The sequence below is a fragment of the Tenrec ecaudatus genome, chromosome 4, assembly GCF_050624435.1.
Source record: "Tenrec ecaudatus isolate mTenEca1 chromosome 4, mTenEca1.hap1, whole genome shotgun sequence".
NCBI classification, from domain to species: domain Eukaryota; kingdom Metazoa; phylum Chordata; class Mammalia; order Afrosoricida; family Tenrecidae; genus Tenrec; species Tenrec ecaudatus.
In genome coordinates, this window is record NC_134533.1 from 55,399,632 (window position 1) to 55,419,210 (window position 19,579).

General features: G+C 46.7%; 1 protein-coding gene across 1 annotated transcript in view; it reads right to left on the bottom strand.

Moving 5' to 3' along the window:
- Window positions 1-4,162: 4,162 nt before the first annotated feature.
- INSC (INSC spindle orientation adaptor protein) overlaps window positions 4,163-19,579 on the bottom strand; it is a 143,942-nt gene continuing 128,525 nt past the window's right edge. Inside the window, exons 9-12 of the mRNA XM_075548434.1 lie at window positions 14,329-14,395; window positions 10,629-10,784; window positions 8,428-8,504; window positions 4,163-4,772 (exon numbers count right to left, since the gene is read on the bottom strand). Of these exons, the coding sequence (XP_075404549.1) occupies window positions 4,644-4,772; window positions 8,428-8,504; window positions 10,629-10,784; window positions 14,329-14,395 (429 nt within the window). The 3' untranslated portion in view covers window positions 4,163-4,643. The remainder of the gene's footprint in view (window positions 4,773-8,427; window positions 8,505-10,628; window positions 10,785-14,328; window positions 14,396-19,579) is intronic.

Sequence of the window (19,579 nt, forward strand, 5' to 3'; positions counted from 1 at the left end):
TAGTTACATAATCTGTTGACAACTTGAGGCTTAAGAGTGAAGGGGTGGAGTTTAGCCTGTCAATCAGGTTGAAGCTTGATGACCTCATTTGGAGCTGCTAAGGAGATGAATAGCTCACTGGAGTGAGACACTCCCTCCCTCCTTGCAAGACATTCCTGTTGACAAAACCCATGGAGCTGCGCTAGAGCCCTGGAGCTGAAGGACCCATGTGGAGACAACTGCCAGTGCTGAGATGCTTCTACTGCCACTGGATCCACAAGACTTTCCACCCACTGGCCTGCGATGATCCTACATTTGGCATTATTGCATGTGTTTCGTGAGTTTGAAGAAGAATTTATAGATTGGTATCAGACATATGGTCTAACATCAGACTTATGGACTTGATCTGGACTGGGATGTTTTCTCAATATACAATTGCTCTTGTATATAAAGCTCTTTCTTATACACACATGAGTGTCTATGAATTTGTTTCTCTAGTCAACCCAAACTAACACAGCATCTTTCCCAAATTCACAGACTTTTAAAGAGGTAAAGCCAGGATTCCAAACAATATTGTCATGCTGTAGATGCCAACTTCGAAGGCCCTGTGCTCTACAGCTTTCCTAAAAGGCTTGGCTTATCCACAGCTAATGGATGGGCTCCCTCCCAACGTCACAGGTAATCCAGCAGGTCCCTTATTCATTGCATTTAGTCCCAGGGCCTGGAGCAGGCAGGCAGGATGTGTTTGCCAGAGGGCGGCTCATCAAAGGTCCGGAGCTACACTGATCCACTTCGTGCCTAGTGGTAAAGCCCTGCTTTTCTCCTCATCAATCTCTGAAGTCCAAAAGATCTGAGCTCCAATCCCATGTCTGCCCTTTCCAGTTATTTGATATTGACCACATTATGTAATGTCTACAAGCATCCACTTCCCTGTCTGAACTAAAAAGTCTAAGTGTGAATGTGAATAATAGCACCCAATTCACAACTGTTTTCCGGAGACACTCTGAAAAAAAAGAATCCGTGTTAGTTCCATTCCTAGAGTGAACTCCGAAGGACTCTCTGGCCTAAGGAAGGCTCCTTCAACTTTCCCTCGCATGCCCCAGGGTATCTGTTAGGAGTCCTGCCTAGAACAGCCTGGCAGAGCCCAGGAACGAAGCTGCAGCACCAACATGACCAAACTCTCTCTCTATGGTCCAGTATAGAGAATCAGTGGGACTTAACAATGGAGGCTGGGTCACACCTGCCTCATCACCCTTGAGAAGCCTTGAGAAGGCGGCTAGGGCAACATTCCCCAACCTTCCCTGAGTTTCAACTCAAAATTCCATCCAAGGCTTGATGTCATGCTTTCCTTGTCTTAAACTTTCCTTGTCTTAAACTTTCTCTTTCATAAGCCACACCTGTCTGAATAACAGTAATTAAAAATAATAATAATAACCTTTGAAGTCAATGGCCACATTTTCTATTCTGTGTCCAATCCCCTTGCCTTCCTCTTTTCCTTTGCTTTTTACTAAAGTCTCCTTTCTGTGTCACATCTTCTCGCTATGCAGTGTATTTGCAGGCATTACAAAGAGATATCACAAAAGGAACAGCAATTATTCTGAGGTTTAATATTGCCAGAGACAAGGCGTGACAAAGGTGCAGACCCTCAGTAGACAGGATCATCTCATAGCGGCTCTCACAATGGGAGCCAGGACATTGTTTGGGTTCACCTCCTTTTGAATGGGCTCTCAGATCTTCCTGGGTCTTAGATCTTCCCACACTATTCTTTATCACAATGTAAACTTCTTTAGCTCATAGGACAAAATTGGGTTTATACGCCTACTGCTCCCAGCCCTCGTCAACCTCAAGCAGAAAACCTCAAAGGGGCATGGAATGCATCATTAGCAAAACAGCTTGCTTTCTTTCATTTGGTACATTTCTTTTTCTACTCCTTTGAACTCTTATTCCTTGAAGTCAAAGAACATTCAGTAATGATTGTCCCTTCGCTTCACCATCCTTGTAACAAATTCGGTCACAGATGACCCCCATCTATCACACCTGGAGTGGCTTGGAGAGGTTGGAGATGTGCGGTATGATAGAAGGAGTGGAGGAGGGGTTTATTCTCAATTCTGGATGCTTCATTTTAAAGAGAGCAGAACATGGAGATAAACACGGGATGCGGAACAATGACACCCTGAATGTTGCAAGACTGAGTAGTTTACAAAAACAAACGAACACCAAACTCACTGCTAGTGAGTCCGCTCTGACTCACAGAGACTCCATAGGACAGAATAGAATGGCCCCCTTCAGGTTTCCAAGACTGGAATTGTTCAGAGGCAGGGAAATTTAGCTTTTGCCAGTGGAGTGGCTGGTGGTTTCAAACTGCTAACCTCACTGTTAGCAGCCCAACATGTAACCCACTATGCTACCATGGCTCTGCAGCTTACAGTCTAGAAAACATCAACGTGACTAGGAAAATAATGTAAGAGAGAAAAGTCTTCCTGGGAGCATAATCAATTCTCCAAAAAACCTCTTAAACTCACTTCCATTGAGTGACCCCATTGGATAGGGTTGAATTGTCCAAGTGGGTTTCAGAGATTGTATCTCATTACAGAAATAGAACGCCTCATCTTCCTCTCTTGGAGCAGCTAATGGCTTTGAACTGATGACCTTGTGGTTAGCAGCCCAATGTGTAACCCACTGCTCTACCATCAATCCTTCCATAGACGGGGTCAATTTCCCAATGAAATTCTCCCAGCCAGTCTGCATAAATTTGACTATACGGGTGAGGTTGACTCTTTGTATGTACAAGGGACCATGCAGTCTGTGGAGTTTCATCCACAGCTAGCTTAATACACTTACGCTTCCTTCATATTGTAACATGTATCAGTATTTAGTTTCTTTCCATTGCCAAGTAATATTCCACTTTAGAAATAGACCACATTGTTTGGGATGGCACGTACGCTGTTTCTAGTTTGGGGTTCTTTTAAATAAAACCACATGTACATGAATGTATGAGTCTTATGGGGGCCTAAGTCTTCGTTTCTCTGGAGGATATCCCTTGAGGAGAATGGGTCATATGGTAATTTTAACACTCTGCAGGCTTCACAAACAGTCTTACAAAGTGCATCATTTTAAAAAAAAATAAGAAAAAAAAAAAAAAAAAAGTGCATCATTTTACAATCCCACTAGCAATATAAGACTGTTCCAGTTTCTCCACCTCCTTACCAGTACTTCTATTGTCTTTTCTTTCTTTTATCCATCCTAATCAGTATGAAGGGGCCCTCCCTGGTGTCACAATGGTTAAGCACTCTGGTGCTACCCACAGGTTGGTAGTTTGGACCACCGGCCACTTCACAGGAGAAACACGGCACAATCCATTCCCGTAAATACAACCACCTTGGGACCCTGTGAGTGGTTCCACTCTGCTCGGTAAAGTCACTGTGAGCCTGAATGGACCTGGTGGCAAAGGGTCTGGGTGAGTCCATGTGAAATATTAGCTCACTGAGATTTTGATGTACGTTTCCCAGATGGTTGATGATGCTGAGCCTTGTTCTGATATCAATCTCTGATCTGATACAAACTTTGTCGTTTCTTTGCCCTTCTATTTTAAATGTTCACTTTCTTTTTATTTTCTTGATGTCCTATTTTCATCGGGATGAAGTCTAATGTATCGTTTATTGTTCGCACTTGTGCTTTCAGATTATGCATAAGAAATCACTGCCAACCCCCAGGTCAGGAGGAACCTTTTTGTTTCCTTCAAAGAGTTTCCTAGTTTTCACTCTATGATGCATTTTCCATTCATATTTGTGTGTGCTGTGAGGTAGGGTTCCAACGTCATTCTGTTGTAGGTGGCTATTCAGTGGGGGCTTTGGGGAGCGCCAAACCTCCTCTGCTCCTTCCGGGGTCTATTAGGGAATCAGGACACAAAAGGTCTGAGCTGGCACCAACATGCTTTCAAATATGCTTTTGAAGAAGCGTCCTTCACTGAAACCCAAGTCCAATCACTTGGGAGAGAACAGGGGGCTGCACAGGGGTAAAGCCTTTGGAAAGTCATGATTTTTTTTCCTCAATAAATCACTCATAAGTTGACTGACTGATGGGTGCACCCATGAAAATGAGCCAGCTCTATTTTGTTTTATGAGAGAAGTTTTGTGGCATACTAGATTGGAAAGCAAAAATTTCGTCTAAGGCATAATTTAATTAAAAAAATTTCAAGACATGGTTTGCATAATTTCATGTATGAAAGAAAACTACTTTCCCTCCAGTAGATTCTGCCCAACTAGGAAATTCTTTTTAAGCATAAGACATTTGAGAAGAAGAAGAAAAAAAGAGCAAACCCAACTTAAAAAAAAAGAGAGAGAAAAGTTAGTGAAAACAGTGTGGTTTCAAAGTACAAAAATGAGGCAAGATACAAGGGGAGTGGAGAAAGCCACATGAAGGTCACTTGCCCCTCACAACCCGTCACATTAGCCATGATGCCACTCAACATGTGCCTCAGAAGTCCAACAGCAAGCACGTGTCAAACTCCTAAGGACAACCCACTGACGATGTCTCCATACTACTTGGCCCTCCGCCATCCCGTGTGAAAAGAAATTAAATATAACTGAAAAGATGAGAGCTGCTTGACAGGGGTCTCCGGGGAGGAGGCGTGGTTCCTGGACCGCCGGACGCGCCTCATCTCCCTACACAAAGCTCTCCTCCATGTTGCTGCAGAGTAAGAAGGAGTCCACGAGCCGGGGCTGCACCAGCTGCTGGAAGTCCGCGTCCTGGAGGTCCCCGGGGCAGACACTGGCCAGTCTGCGCAGCGCAGCCTGCGGAGAACATAGAAGGGACAGTGCGGATCAGCCTGGGCTCTGCTCAGGGGCAAGTCTCTCCTTCAACTACCCTGCAGCGTGCAGTTCAGGTAGGGGCACATCTACCAGCTAACCTGAGCAGATGGGGCACTTGGGCCCCTAATGATCTGCTCTGATACTTTGGGCCGCCTGGTCACCAGTGTGCCTGCATCCCTTGGTGGCCTGAGGATGCATGCATCCTGGATGCCATCAGCTCTGAAGGAGCGTAACCGTGGCCTTCTCATCTTCCTTGTAGGGATCCGGTCCTTTTGAAAATCTCTCATTTGACGGATCAGTTTAACTCGTTTTTGTTCAGTGCTCTTGAGTCTGTCCAAACTCACACAACCTCCCGTCTCACAAAACAAGACGTGGCCCAGACCCACGACGTCCTCACTCACTTTGAAGCCACTGTTGAAGCTACTGGGTGGCTCCATCTCAGGGGCATGTTGAACTCCAGGATTTGTTCGGGTTTAATGTCCAGGAGCATCAGTGAAATGATATGTTCGCCTCTGGGGGCCCTAAAGCACCTGAGCACATCAGAGACTATTCCTTGATCCATTCATCTGGCAAGGTCCCGAGCAAGGCATGGTGGGATGGAGAGGAGGGAGGAGAGAGTGGCTGTGTTCCAGAAATCTCTCTGATTCTCTTGATTCTGAGTGGGCGGGAAGTAGGCCATGCGGCCATAGATCTCTTCCGCATCATCAGGAGCGAAAATAAAGCCAGGGGAAGGGAAGACAAAGGGAGACCCAGAAACGGAGCCGATGGAAAAACTGACCCATCAAGAGGGAATCTGCAGTAGGACGAGTGAAGCAAGATATCTGCGAGAGCATGCGCGAGACAACAGAGATGGAACGAGAGAGAGAAAGGAAAATTAAAGCAGAGGCAGATGAACTTAGGGAGGGAAAATGGGTAAAATCTGAAAGTGAGATGGAGATAGAAAGAAGAATCGTGCCAGAGAGGCAGGCGGGTGGGAGGCAGCCAGAGAGAGGGTCAAGGAGGAGAGGAGGCAGAGAGGAGGAAGGAGAGCTGGAGAAAGGGGAGGGAAAGTATGTGGGGAGAAAGGGAAAGAAGGGGAGAGCAAACCCCCTAAAGGAGGAGCCAATCCCTGACAAGGAAAGAAAAGCAAAAACAATACACACGCAGAGGAAGGTTTAGGAGCAAGGAGTACACACTGAATATAAATAAACACATTCATCTCCCCAAAGATCTCAGAAGGTCTACAGCACAAGACCACAGCCTGCTCAGAACACCCCATCCCTCAGGTCCCAGAAACCTCAAAGAACCCTCCAGCCTTCGGAGGCTTTTCTCCCAGGTCTCCCTTCCAGGGTTAGCTGTCAGTCATCCAAGAAGTCATTCCCAGACAGCCTGGAACGCCCACGTATTAAACAAGCACAATTCCTCCCACTGACAGACGCTTCATTAAGAACAAAATCAATTCTGTTTGCCAGAGGTGATCTATACTGCCACTCTCCCAGACACGGGAGAGGATAATTGAAATTTCCTTCCCCCACCAGAAGGGAGCCTTTGAAATTAGAAAGAAGATCTTGAGCCAGGGCAAGAAAGGGAACCCCCAACCCCAACTGTCATGCCCAGCTCCCAGTGGCCTCCTCTCCCAATTAGAGGGTCCTGTTCAAATGTTGGATCCCCTGAGGTGAGCCAAAGCACCAACACGGAGGGGTGGAGACGTAACAAGCCTGTCAGTTCTTCAGTCACCCAACTCCACGTCTTTTAATAATAAAAAAAGATCTAGAAAAAGACCCATGGCCTAAGAAGGTCTCAGGCAACCCATAACTTACTGATGTTGGGTCCGTTCTGACATACAGTGATCCTATAGGCAGGCTCACAATGGGGTAGATCTGCCACATGGGGTTTTGCAAAGGCTGTGAATCTTTATGGAAACTGACTGCTACATCTCCCCCGCCCCCCTAGAGAGTCTGGGGAGTTTGAATCACCAACCTATGGGCCAGCAGGTGAGCACTTAACCACTCACCTGCTAAGTGATCCAGAAGAACGTCATCTCTTTTCCACTTGAAAAGTCCTTCAAGTGAATGAGGATATAGACAAGCCCTTCTGAGGGCTGCTTCTCCAGCCTGACAGTCACACTGAACACAGGCAGAGTAACAAGCCCTCCTTCTGAGCAGAGCCTTAGAGTTGACCATGGGTTTCCAATGCTACCACCTTTTCCTCCGGACCCAGCCATAGTCCAGCAGTTAGCTGCTGTCGTGAGGCTCCGAGTGTTTGGGACCAGTTAGCCCATGCTTGCCAGTTATTACTCTTTCCATTGTACGCATCAGAATAAGCATAGAGAATTGGAAAACATGGATGAGAAAAAAAAAAAGAAGTCATCTTGATTTTTGACTAACCTCTAACTTAAATTTAGCTTTTCCTTCAGTTATGACTCTAGCACCAAACCTTTAAATCTTGGAGCTCTCTGGCTAATTCACCGATCCTGGGAGGGCCAGGTGCATTGGGATGTTCCATTGTTTCATGTCCCATTACAGCTGTGTCCAGTTCCAATTGCCTTTACTCTCATCGGTACTTAAGCCTAACAGGATTCATTAGACCCACTGCTTGCTGTTGCCAGGACCTAACGAGCTCCTGGTGACCTTAGGAAGGAGGGAAGGAACAACCTGTTATGAGACTTGCCCATCTCCAAGACCTTTGAGACATGTGAGCCCATTGCTGTGTTCTCTGAGTTCAAATAAATAATCTGACACTGTCTTCTGGAAGTTCAATGGTCCTGGTTATACAATGGCCTTCCTATTATTTTTGGCATTTATAACTGGAAGTTGGGATTCATTACAGCTGTAGTTGGGAGGAGAGTCTAGACCAGGCGTCCTCAAACTACAGCCTGCAGGCCACATGCGGCCTGCCTGCCAAGCACATTTATCTGGCCTGCCGGGTATTTTTGCCTGTTGTTTTTTTTTTACTTTAAAATAAGATGTGTGCAGTGTGCATAGGAATTTGATCATAGTTTTTTTTAAAAAAACTATAGTCCGGCCCTCCAACGGGTCTGAAGGACAGTGAACTGGCCCCCTGTTTAAAAAGTTTGAGGCGCCCTGGGCTAGAAAGGGAATGGATTCCCCAGCCCATGGTGTCTGCTATCTCCTGGAGGGCCCGTGCATCAAGGGACTGTTGAATGGGAACTTCCCAGGGCACTTTCTTGAGTTCCATGTAGAAATCTTGGGGGCTGGCTAGATAATCTTCTCTTTTCTGCCATGTCCCCTCAAGGCTCTGTCTCACAAGGTGCTAGGGGCCCACAGTGGGGTAAGAGCGCAGCTGGCGGGTATCAGTCCAAAGGGGAAGGGAGGCATCTGTGGCAATGTCCACTTGGGGTCAAGCAAAAGACATCCAAAACCCAGTCCCCATGTGCTGCAGCCCCTGAGGTTGAAGATTCTCTAGAATTTGAAGGTCCACAGTTACTAACACGGAAAGTACCTCACCTTATCTATAACCTATAACTTTCACCATCACTGAAGCAATCAAATAAAACAAATATCACCATTATCTCCATTTTCAAGGCATATAAAGCTGAATCCCAATGAAGCTCCTGGCTTACCCTCTGCCACTTCTCCTGGCCCCTCTTCTGCACTCCCAATGCCCAGGGCAAAGGCAGGGAAGACTGAGAACTCACCAGGCAGGCCACCAGCACGGCATCGCTGCTGTTCCTTTCTGCTGGGGACCTGCAGAGCTCGATGAGGCGGGACATACCTGCGTGAGACAAGAGGGAAACCTTATACCCAGGACCGCGAGCACCTGGCCGGGCGTGCCTCAGAGGGGCTGGACCTCTCTCCTGCACCAGGTTCTGTAAGGCAGGCAGCTCACCAGTCTGCCAGGGAAGGGAGCCAAGTCCACTGAGAGGAGTTTGTGAAGTAGGTGTTTGGCTCCCTCCATTTTAAACAGACTCTGGTCAACACCAGAATGAGCTAAAACATCCCAAGCAAACCCCAGAACACATGCTCAGATTGAACCTGCAGCAGTCTTCCCAGGTCTCTCTGCCCTGATCTCTGACTACGTACTTCCGGTTTTATCACAGCTGTGCTCAGTGCTCACCTCTTTGTCAGTGGACCGTCCCTGCTATACTTTTCCATATATGTGATACTATGTATACAAGACGATGTATGTGATATGATGGGTATGATACTATACTATGCTTTTTCAATTGCCCATTTTAGCTAGAAAATGTACTATAGAAAAAAATAGATAGAAACTCCAGACGGAGCCCTGGTGGCATAGCAGGTTGCCCGGCAGACTACTAACTACAGGCCTACAATTTGAAACCACCAGCCACTCAGCAAGAGAAAGATGAGCCTTTCTGCTCACTAAAGATTTACAGCCCCCAACCTTAAAGGGGCCCTTCCCCTCAGCCCCACAGGGTGGCTCTGGGGCAGAATTGTCTGCACAGCCGTGAGGAAGCTTCCAGAGAAAAGTTCTCAAAATAAAACCACTTTTCCATACAGAGTGACTTTTTTTCAAACCCTGTCAAAATGTATTATGAAATAGCAAAAGATACACAGACAAGGAAATCCCTACCACCCAGCCATCCTACAAAGACTACATGCCCTTTATGACCCTGTTCAGCCCAAGCTTTAAGATCAACACCTGTGGGAGGCGGATCGAGATCTAACGGAGATGATTCCAGGAAGGACCCTGTTGCTGGTCAAGGATAAGACCCAAGATTGTCGGGAAAAGAGATGATTACTGAAAAATATCCTCCTAAGCGTACCCCCTGGCCCATCTGGGTAAACGTTCCAGGAAAGAGTTTGATGTGACGGAAGAGGAAGCTGGAGGTGCCATGTGGGCACTTGACAGTACACTGGCGGTGGAAATTCTTTCACCTCATGTTATATAGACACTTCATATTTGGCCACAAACTTAATTCTGTAAGGCTGATTTCAGGCTCTGTATGTTCTCGCCATCCATCAGTCACGCGGGGCCTATTGTCGCACTCTGCTTTTCTTTCTGTTTGTGTAGCTCATCACGGTGCACTGCCAATACGCGGGGCACTGTACCCATTTTAAAAGACACCATGGACCTTTCCTCCGTGTGTACCCTCTGCTGCCTCTTGCTGTCACTCAGTATACCCAGAGGATGTTTTTTCTCTAGCTTCTACCTGGCGCATCTTGTCCCAATGTGCACACCTGGAGAACTCCCACTTACCCTTCCAACCACAGGCTTCAGCTTTCTGAAAACATCCTTGGACCCCACTTCCCCTCAGTCAAAGCTAGGCTATTCCCTCCACCCTCCAAAGGACCATGCAACTCTCTGCATACGCGCTAAGCACTCAAGGGCAAATGTATCTTTGCATCTCGGTCACTTTCATTAGTCTGTGAGTCCCTGTGGCCAAGAACCACTCTGTACTTGGCACTCTCACCTATGTGCGCAGAACAGAAATTGACAATGGAAGGAGTGCCCTGAACCCATTTGTTAGATTATTTTGAAGGGCTGAACAAATGAACGAGTGAATAATCAACTTTATGAGTAAGTAGTGAATACATTCATTGATGAATAAGCTACTTAATGAATGCGCAAAGGGATGAATAGAGAGTGAATGAACAAATGGGTAAAGGAATGAATTGATGAATGAGAGAATGAGAGGTTGGGAGCCTAACTAAGAAAGTCCACAGATGCGTCACTGGGGCCCTCCCTGGGGCCCTTCCTCTCTCTTGCTACAAGCTAGGCTTGAGACTACACCTTGAACTTCTGCCCCAGGCTGTCCTCAGTTGCATTTCCCAGCATCCAGAGCATGAGGCTCACCCCAGCCAGCCCTTGCTGTGTGTCTCGTCCCACCCCAAAACTCCACCCTCCGCTCTAGCCACAACCTGCACCACTTACAGCTGAGCCGAACAGCCTCACGTGCCACATCTGTGTCTCTGCTGAGACGGGCCAGGGTCACTGCCGCTTTCTGCTGGACTCGCTCACAGGCTGCCACCTCAGCGGGGTTTCCAGACCTTGGCTTCTCAGACAGCATGCCCATGATAAGCTGGATCCCTGAGGAGGAAGCAAGGAACAGTTGACACCCATGTCCCAGCATGGGCCTTCCTTCGTGGGCCAGGGGTACAGGTGGCTGGAGAGGAGAGTTCAAACGAAGACACAATCAACACCTGACACGCATACTTCCTTAAACCTCCCAGAAACTCCATGAAGTGGGTACAGAAAGAACTGACATAGCTTGTCCAGGGTCTTTCTCGTAGAAGTTGGGATAGCACGTATCAGAATTCAGACAATCTGGTTCCTTCTCTTCCCCTTTCCACCTCTGATTCTGCCTGCATCAGAAATATATCCAAGGGTGATGTTCCCTGATGGGAGGCTGCCCAAACCTAGGCTGTCTAATGGCTTGAGAAAACATTTTCAAGGGGCTAAAAACACTGGAAGAGAAGCAAATAAATAGACTAAGAAATTTAAACCGGACTTTAGTCTGCTTAGAAGCCTCACCTACCTCCCCCAGAAGCTAGATCTGTATTCTGATTGTTCTGGAAACCTACACCCAAGTCCATTCCCCACTCTGTGCTTATTCCCACCTAACTCTTTCTGCAAAGACTGCTGTGTCCTTTTCCTTCCAATTCCACATTCTAGGGCTTCCCAGGCCTCCGGGTACAGTAAGCCTCCACATTCTACCTGAGGCATTCCTCAGCTTCCCCGAGCCTCGGATCTACCAGCACCTACCACTTTAGAAAGAACTTCAACTGAGACACAGCCCACGGGGACTTTCCTCTGTTTGGGTAGTTCACAGCATCTATTGCATTTTTTTGTCTTCTAAAGTGTCATCTCTTGATCTAGCCATGCTGAATCCATATGTCTGTTTAACAACCATTTGCTGGAGCTTATCATCCTTTCAGGGGAGTTTGACCCAGTCCCTATGGAATGTGACTCACTCGTTCATCCTATAGACATGTAAATTTACAGCCTATGACCCAAATCATCCTGCCAAAGGGGACCATAGAATTAATCTTGTTCAACCTCTCCCTCTCTCCCGTCCCATCATGGAACATCTGAGGTTCTAAGAGAGGAAATGATGCTCACATTCACAAAGGAGCTAGTTTCAACCCCCCATCTCTGCTCATGTGTCTCTAAATCCCTCTCGCTAGTGCTTGTGATTTGCTAGCTCTCCTGGATCCCCACGAACAGGGATTGTGGGTCACACTGTTATGGGTCCCTGGACTCTTCAGTTTTGGAGAAGGGATATCTCTCTCTCTGCCAGTTTCCCGGAGTGCCCATGTCTCTTCTGACAGGCTCCAGGGACTCTGTCGCTCTTGGTTCCCTGTGAATATGGCCACCATACCCTCTTTCTAAATGCCAGATAGTCCCATCTCCAGGTCACACACCCTTGGAACCTTGAGCAGACGGCTGGTCACATGAAGCTCAAGCTCTGTGTCTAAATAAACAACAGGCCACAAATGATACCACTCAACCTCTGGGCGTCAGCTAGTTCAGTAAAGGTTTGCATTACTAGTCCGTTTATATGAAATTAGCCCAAATGATGTCTTTCAATTAGTCATAGAATGGCGGGGTGAAGGGTATGCTAGGTGGGACAGTGGAGCAGCCTGGAAGAGGGGGTTTAACAAGAGCTGAGGTGGCCCACCCAGGCTCCCAGCCCACGCTGCCTCATTAGCAAATCTGGTCTCCAAGCGGTTGCTAATTGCTACCTCATTTCCCAGTCTCAGGAAGCCCTTACCACTCTCTGATCCCACCTGCAAGGCAATCACCTCATTCTCCTGCAGAGACAGTCCTCATCAGCTTCCAGGCCAGGGAGACGTGGTCCCACCTCACCTGCACTTTGGTGACCCCTCCGCCCCAGCAGGAGAAAAGATGCTCTCAGATGACTGGTCAGTGGGATTAGAATGGCTCTGCTCTCTGATCGCAAGTGAGAATGCATCATTGCATAGGAAGAGATTTTATCTTTGAGAGCATAAGGGCACATTCTCCTTCTTCATACCACCCTGGGTAAAATAGCAACCCCACCCCACCCTGGCACTGCCCCACACCCTTCCCTCTTGCTATGTCTCTCGGTGGCATTATCGCCACTTGACCTTGCTCTCTCTATTTCCTCCACTAGAACGTAAGGCCCGTGATGGCAAGTACTCCCGCCTATCCTGCTTAGTATGGTGCCCCCAGGACTTGGGCTGTTGTGGACTGGGCCATCTTCTCCATAAATATTCATGGAAAACACCGAAGGACGAAGGACTTCAGATTCCTGCTTGAGATATCATTGGCCGGTTCCCCTGTTACTTGCAGTAGAAATTATCGAGAGAGGTACTGAACCCCCAACCCCCCCTTGAAGAAACGCTATACCTATCCCTAGATGGACTTTCAATATGTTCTGCTTTTGCTAATCAAAGTTCTACTAGAGATATTACTGGGTCATGCAATTTTGCAATTAAAAAAGCCGACCTAACCCAATTACCTTGTAAATGCAGGGCCCCTTCTGTGAAAATTTCCAGTAACAGGGAGCTACCACCTTACAAGGACACCCGCAAAGCAAGGTTCCCCATGTAGAAACCACGCTGCTGACATTCTTGACCCAAAGCAGGAGTCGACAGCAGTTCTGTTGCAGTGACTGTGATCTTCGGGATCACCCTCCCTGCTCCTCTCTTTAGATCCCCACACCCACAGATCCCCACACCCACCGCACACTGTCGAGTTGATTCCAATGCAGCTACTCCCGGGACACACTAGAACTGTGCTCATAGAGGCTCCGAGTCTGAAAATCATTCTGCAAGGACCCTGTCCGTCGCATCTGGGTTCAAACTGGTCATGTTTGATCAGTAGTCAAGTGCCTGAAACTCAGGTCACTGCCTGCTAAATTGGCATACATCTAAGGACACACACACTTTCCCCCCTTTACCTTGAAGTACCCTCTGTACCCCGGGACTAGTGAGCTGCTGCTCATTCCCACCTCTGGACCTGGGCACGCTCTGTTCATTCACACTGACATGTTCTTCTATCTCCTCTGCCTGGGAAGTCCTGACAAATTCTGCCAGACCTGTCTCAAGGGTCACCTGCTTCACAGTGCCTTCTCCACCTGCTACTCGTGTCTACAACATCCCTTACCTACTGCATCCCTACCGCTATCACAGAATCTACACTGAGTGGCAGGAATGCTCTCTGGTATTCATTCATTCACACGATTGTCTTCCCCACCTGCTGGCGTGCTTTGGGGGGACAGGCATCATGTGTGTACAGTGTCACATCCTGAGACTCAAGTGGAGGTCCCAGCAGCGGCTATGCATTCTGAGCTTGGTAAGAGAAGAGTCCACGGCCACGCACCCTACAAAACTCACAGGGCACCCATGGGAACGCACTCATGTCCTCTGAAGTACAAGTGCAATGCAAGGGATGCCGCTTGAAGGTATGAAGACCTGGACATAAATATACACACAAGTATTTCCATCCTGACCCAGTTTCTCACATAAGCACACACACCTGTCCTCACATATGCGTGGAAACACATATGTGTATACCTGCAAATGCACAAACACAAAAGCACAAGGTCATGTGTACTCACTTCAGGTATGCATCTGATGAAAAGACATACCATTCTCCTGAATGATGTCAGAGGCGCACTGCTCCAGGACAGACATGTTTGCCAAGATGGTCACAATCTGAGAGAGAGAATGGAGATGTTAAGAACCTAGTCAAAGAGTGAGCTGTGGGCTTCAAAGCTGTCTACTAGCCTATGACTCCATGGTGCCCATCTGGCCCAACTTTCCATGGCATTTTGTTCCATCCTCCTGGGATCCTGCTACTCAGATTGCCTGGCCCCAGTCACTGACCTCTATCCATCCGTGGCAGGACCCCACAGGAAAGCAAATGTCAGCTTGGGTGAAAATGCGCCCTAGCAATCTGTCTGCAGTAGTCCCAGGCCCTGAAATGTGGTACTGGAAGATTGCTGGCCCCTCTTGCTCCTCTGTGCTTGCTAGTACTCCTGATGACTAGGCCCTGCTCTGGATTCGACTCCACATCCTGGCTTCTTATCCTGAGACTGAGTCTGTGGTAGTTACACAATCTGGTAAAAGAATTTAAAGAAATGATTATTGGGAAGTATGAAAAGAGAGAGCTTGTAAGCCTACTTGCCTTGATCCATTAAAATTTGTTCTTTAAATGGGTCTAGGGTGCATCTGCAAAGAAGGCTCTGAAAGGATAAACCCACCAGTGCTTTGGAGTACTCAGGATATTTGCATTCTAAGAGACTTTTGCCTATTGTTGACAGATTGAATTTAAAAAGGAAACTCTATAGATATTTGAATTTTGAGCCAGTTGTTATAGTCAGAAGCTGGAAAAAACCTAAAACCACGAAGAAAACTCTTCTCTAGGACTGAAAGTTAAAGGGAGCCTGTGGACAGGCTGAAATGCTTGCTAGGTGACCACTTGAATCCACTTGTTGAGTGGAAGTGGGAGAAAAGCAACAACAGAGAGACAGGTTGAGTCTGGCCACTGACACCATGGACCTGGTATACAAGGAACTAGAGGAGAAAAAGAGAGCTGGTTGACTAGTCTGAAGTTCATGACTGAGAACAAGGGGGCTAGGGTTGTTGAGAATTTGTAACGAGCCCATGGTCTAAAGGCAAGGCAGCCAATGGACACCCTTCTGAGGCTAAGTGAGGCAGGTCCACATTGAGTTGACCAGAACCTCACCAGATGAAAAGAAGATTTTTGAGCCTGTAAAATGGAGCATATTGCTGCTGGCTTTATGATGGCCTGTCCTTATTTGACTTTGTTTATAGATGTGGACTTCACAAGGTTCCAGCTTGAATGAAGATGCTGCACATCAAAGAATCTGATTTGTCTCCTCAGAGTGCTGGGCTGATGATGTGGGCAGTATAGACATTAGATGCCCCAAATGGGAGGATAAAAGCACGGAGTGGTTGGCTTAACAACTTTCATCAGTGCTAGAATATATTCACAGGATTATAGGATTAAGGGATAGGTGCTCACATAAGTATACATTATTTTGTTTGTTCACCGATAGAATGTTATATTTAAATAAGGGTGGCACATTTTTGAATTATATGCATTTTAGTTTTATCCTGTGAAGTACAGACATGATTTTATTATTGTTTGTTTGAAATTTACATATGGCTAAAGAGTTGTGTGAAAGTGTCAAATAGACAATGGTTGTCTGTGGTAGTTACATAAGCTGGTGTCAATTGGAGGATTCAAAGTGAAGGGGTGGAGTCTAGGCTGTCAATCAGGATACAGTCAATGAGGCCTCTGTGTGGGCATGGCCTTCTCCTGAGGATTCTGGGAACTCCCGTATTCCTCCTTGGAGGGAGGAGGCACTCGCTCTCTTGGCTCACTCCCTGTGAGACATCCCTTTGGAGAAGACACATGGAGAGAGGGTGATGGAGCCAGACCTCTGGAGCCGGAGAAGCCACTTGGAGACCCCTGCCAGCTCTGAGATGCTTATACTGCCACTGGAGCCACAAGATTTCCCACCCACTGGCCTGTGATCTTCCTGCATTCGGCATCTATTGCATGTGTTTTATGAGTCTGAAGAGGACTTTATAGATTGGTAACAGACATATGGACTAATATCGGACTTATAGACTTGACCTGGACTGGGCTGGGATGTTTTCTCAATATTTAACTGTTCTTGTAGATAAAGCTCTTTCTTCTTCTTCTTCTTCTTCTTCTTCTTCTTCTTCTTCTTCTTCTTCTTCTTCTTCTTCTTCAAAGCATTTTATTCAGGCTCATACAACTCCTATCACAATCCATACATTCATCCATTGTGTCAAGCACATGTGTACATTTGTTGCCATCATCCTTTAAATTGCCACTTCTCTAGAAGTAGCTGTTTCCATTTTACAGTCTGTGTCAGGATAGGTTTGCTATGTGGTACCTGAGTTAATAAACACCCAGAGCAAACTCACTGCCATCGAGGTGATGCCGCCTCATCGTGACCCTACAGAACAGGGTACAACTGTCCTGTGTGGGTTTCTGAGACTGAAACTACTCTGGGTAGACTATGTGTATAAGAAAGAGCTTTACCTATCTGTAGGCAAGTGGGCATCCCCTTACAGGAGAAAGACAGGGCTTTCTACTCGTCCAGAGTAGAAACAGAGTGGAAACAGCTACGTCTAGAGAAGTGGCAATTAAAAATAAATAAAATTTAAAACCCACTTCTATCAGGCCTATTTCTTTTGAAGTGTTGCTTGAAATTCTGTGGCATAATCTATCCAGAGGCCAGGCCTCAATCAGCTAAGGACACTTCAATCAGCTACATTCTGATCTGAAACTGGGACACGCAGAGCAAGGTGGTATTTACCAAGAACATGTATTATTGTCTGCATCAGTTGTTGCCCAAAGTGGATGATACTGCCCCCTGGGGGAAGGGGCTGCAGTGATCGAGGGGTGGGGATGGGGGGGACGCACTGCAGAAGCAATACACGCCTACACTTTATCCTGGATTATGGGCTATAGTACAAAAATTTTTAATTGCTGGGGCAGAGAAGAGGGAGCCCTGAGTAATTTTTTTTCCCTTGGAAAAAAAGAGGCAGTGGGCCACATAAGTTTGGTAATCCATGATTCTAGATGAGGTTTTCTACTCTTTTAAATATTTATAGCCTCAGAAATACAGGGTCAGAATGGACTCACGGCAGTGGGTTTGGGGTGGATCAAGGAAAGAGCCTTACTGGTGCTGTGGGGTAGGCATTGGGCTGCAAACCGCGAGATGAATGGTTCAAACCCACCAGTTGCTCCTCCGGAGAAAGATGAGGCTGTCTGCTCTCATAGGGACTGACAGTCTCAGAAGTGCTAAGGAGCGGTACTGCTCTGCCCTGTAGGGTCGCCGTGGGTCCGAATGCACTTGTTGGCAGTTTCTTTGGTTTTTTGAGTGGGTCACTGCCAACTGTGTGATTTTGTTCTGCAAAGATTCGACAGATAACAAAGTCGGGGCAGGGGGAATGTCTTGGAACACATCTTAGAGCAGTGTTCCTGGGTGAAAGCAGGGAAGGTGTCATCGTAGTATTCACGCGGGAACACTCTCAGAAAGATGGGTGTCAGGTGGTTGGAAAGGGCACCTTTCAGCACTTGCCATGGTGCTGTTTCTGTAGCTACGCCTCTCTCTTTGTGTCAGACTAATTTAGATCCTGTTAATGAAAATTACTTCCTCTTTACAGGGCCTGTACCCCATGTGGTTTTCTGAGGTGCAGATGGTGTATTCAATTAAGCACAATTTGAATAAATTCCAATTATCCTTTGCTTTGAGTCCCCTTTCTGAAACATCCTGCATGCACCCCGAGTCGAGTGCAAGAAGGTCAACGTTGCTCCCAGCAGGCAAGCCCATGGCGGAGAGTCTAGGGCCGGGTTTGCCTGGTTGTATTTAAAACAATAAAATTGTAAAAAACAAACAGTGGGTGTGGTGGAGTGACGTTTCTTAATATGGCTCTTCTACTCAATTTTCTGCTAGGAACCCTGGCTGTATAGCAGTAATGCACTGGGCTGCGAACTGCAAGGTCAGCAGTTTGAAACCACTAGCCTGCTAAGAAGGGGAAAGATGAGTCTTTGGGTTCTGTAAAGAGGTACAGTCTCAGAAATGCCACCGTGGAGCTTCTACCCTGCCCTATGGCTCGATGGCAAGGAGTCAAGACCCAGGTCTCTGTAAGTCCCACAAGATGGGTAGAACTAGGCAAACAGAAAGATTCAATATGCAAAATACTGAATGATGCAGGAAGCATCAAGAGAAGATGGAAAGACTACACAGAGTCACTGTCCCAAAAGAGCAAGTCAACATTTCACCATTTCAAGAGGCAGCCAATGAGCAAGAGCCAACCGTGCTGAAGGAAGACTTCCAAGCTGCACCGAATGCAGCATCCAGAAGCAGGGCTCCAGGAAGTAACAGAATAACCACTGAAATGCCTCAGCAACTGCAGAGTCGGTGATGCAGACGACGTGAAGAAGAAGAAATGAGGAAGGTGCTGGCAGCCATCCAAACTGATGAGTTTGAAAAATGTTTCCAAGAATGAAATTGCAGATTTGACAAATGTATTAAGTGCAATGGACATCAATCACGCGTCTATGCCAGGAAATTTGGAAGACAGCTACCTGGCCAACTGACTGGAAATTGATCCCTATTTGTACCCAGGCCAAAGAAAAGTGACCCAACAGAATGCTCAAACTATGGCTTGATATCATTAAGATCGCACACAAGTAAGATTTTGTTTTAGATCGTCACCAAAGGTTGCGGCAGTATATTGACAGAAAGCTGCCAGAAGTTCTGGCCGGATTCAAAAGAGGACATGGAACAAGGGTATCATTGCAGATGTCAGATGCATCTTGGCTCAAGGCAGAGAAAGCCAGAAAGATGTTGACTTGTGTTCTATTCACTGTGCAAAGGCATTCGACCGTGTGAACCATAATAAACTGTGGATGACCTTGAGAAGAATGGGAATTCCAGAACACTTCATGTGCTCATTTAGAACTTGTGAATCTATCAAGAGGCAGTCGTGTGAACAGATCAAGGGAATCCTGCATAGTTTAAAACCAGGAAAGGTGTGCACCCAGGGTTGTATCCTTTCACCATACTTGTTCAATCTACGAAAAGGTACAACCCCCCAAGGAAAAACCCCATCATCTTTTTTCAAAGCTATGTATTTAAATTTTTTTTGGCAAAACAACCATATCATCTTCAAAGTACTCTCCATTGCACTTAATATATTTGTCAAATCTGCAATTTCATTCTTGGAAACATTTTTCAAACTTATCAGTTTGGATGGCTGACAGCACCTCTCTCATTTTTTTCTTCACCTCTTCTACATCATCAGTTAGCTGTCCTTCCATGTCCCTCT